The 2,041-nt window shown below is 46.0% G+C and overlaps 1 protein-coding gene across 1 annotated transcript; it reads right to left on the reverse strand.

Annotated features, from left to right (window-relative positions):
• Positions 1-845: 845 nt before the first annotated feature.
• On the reverse strand, positions 846-1,721 carry LOC145007044 (uncharacterized). Its single transcript, XM_078966046.1, has one exon. It carries the CDS (start codon positions 1,719-1,721, stop codon positions 846-848), a length of 876 nt encoding a protein of 291 aa, XP_078822172.1.
• Positions 1,722-2,041: the final 320 nt, after the last annotated feature.

A 2,041-nucleotide genomic window follows, 5' to 3' on the forward strand; every position in this document is an offset into this window, starting at 1 on the left:
CTATACATGCATTCTCGTGCTTTACCACTTTGCACGCAACGACTTTCAAAGCGGCATGCCGTGCTGTGAAACCCCCGCTCCCCAAACCAATGAGAGCAGAGACCCTAGTAAGATCCACACACGCATGCTTCCCTCCTATCCATCCGAATACTAAAATGTCAGTCGGTCTAAGTGTGGACCTTCCATCCTGCGGGTCCGTCAAAAAGTTCACTGGCGTTTCTTTCTTCGCAGAAATACCAGCACGCCTACAAGCCTCAAAGAGAACATCCCAAACCACATCATGTCTATATTTGAAACCATGGAGCTCTCTACAATGAACCTCATGTTCCCCAAAGGTATCCAAACATGACTTGCGACAAACTGGGCATATCTCGTCAATTGGGAATAGGGGAATCATGAGGCGGTAACGAAGGATAGTTCGAGACTCCACAAGAGACATATGTTGGCCAAGACCATAAATAGGTATAGTTAGCAGAAAATCCTGAACATGAGGTGCCCGCACACACTCAAAGACTGCTTTCTGTCTAACAGTCATGTCGAAGTCTTCTTCCATATCTTTGTTGATTTTGCTAAAAGGGCACACGTCAATGCTTTTTGGGATTTAAGGGGGGAGGGGTGTCCTTATTAGTGAAACCGCTACAGTTAAATCCCGGAATCGTATCGCGAAGACAAATCATAACACATAGGTAATCCGAGTCCATACCACATACGCCACTATCACGTAAGATGTGGTCTTGTAATGCCCAAGATTGGGCCCTGGAGACTAAAAATGCGTAGGAGGAAACCTCGTATGCCGAGTACAAACCCAAACCACTGAAACAAATAGGTAAGGAAGCCAGAAGCCACTAAATGTCTCCAAAGAAGGGGCCTCCACATACCACCATATCCTCGATAGACATGCGTAATCCTTTGTCAAAAAACAAAGCAGCCTCTTCTATATGTACCGACTGACATGTCCTTAAATCAAAGAAATGTTTTGCAATGCCCATACATGATCGAAGAAAAAGGAGATCACTCTGCGAGTCACATAGTTGTGGAAGTAGGCCCATCAAATCAATAGCATTATCCATTCTCTTCATGGCTAGCTTGCTAATAAACCCTGTGTCTCTGCTAACACCCCCCCCCCCCCCCCCAAGGAGCTTCACCCCCAAAGTAGGTCTCCCTATATCCGTTGGGAATAAATCGTCACGAAGCTTCCTACCATCACAGGAGGGCCAAAAAATCTCCGCTTTCTTGATGTTTAACTCAAGACCTAAGCCTGGACCATGCAACTGAATAATGTTCAACACTCTAGCCACCTCCTCTGAATCCCCAATGACAGTCCCATCATCTATATACCAAGCATTGAGAATGAGCTTATAATTGTCTCTAATCTTGTGCACAAACGGGTGCAAAACGAGGGCAAAAAGAAGAGGGGCCAAGGGGTCGCCTTGTTGCACCTCTGTGGCAAACCATATATGTTGGTCTCCGATATAAAATCTCGTTGCTTGCCCGTACAAGAAATTCGCCCACAAAGAAATGGAAGGGTACATCTTCCTAACCTCGTAGAGCAATGCTGATCTATGCATCAGGTTAAAGGCATTCGAGAAATCCACAGTGAGCTTTACAAGAGACCCATCAGCATGGTGGTCACTCAACACCCTATTGGCACTGTGTAACACAACCTCAGCACCGCCAGACACACCAACCCCAAACTGAAAATCATTAATGTACTTGGCCATTTCTTTACCCACACTATAACATCTAGATTCCCAGGTTAGTATTTCCATTATTTATTTTGAATAAAGTAGAGGGACTCGGCAAGTTGGCGCCTAGACTCGTCGAGTAGGATCGCGATTCGCTGACTGGATTAATGAACGAACTCGACGAGTCGGAAAGGTTGGACTCGAAGAGTCCATGCTGAGGTCAGAAACCCTAAATCCGCGAGCCTGAGCCCTATTTAAGGGACCTTATGGCCCTCATTTGCGGCTACCAGTCCAGAGAGAGAAACCCTTGAGAGCTTCAGCGAGTTGTGAGAGAGATAGAGCTATTTTGATCACTT

The sequence above is a fragment of the Lactuca saligna genome, chromosome 7 (assembly GCF_052625555.1).
Source record: "Lactuca saligna cultivar CGN05327 chromosome 7, ASM5262555v1, whole genome shotgun sequence".
Classification (NCBI taxonomy): domain Eukaryota; kingdom Viridiplantae; phylum Streptophyta; class Magnoliopsida; order Asterales; family Asteraceae; genus Lactuca; species Lactuca saligna.

Bases quoted from the DNA above. Each gene is read 5' to 3' on its own strand.
- LOC145007044 (XM_078966046.1), bottom strand. From the start codon at position 1,721: ATGGCCAAGTACATTAATGATTTTCAGTTTGGGGTTGGTGTGTCTGGC.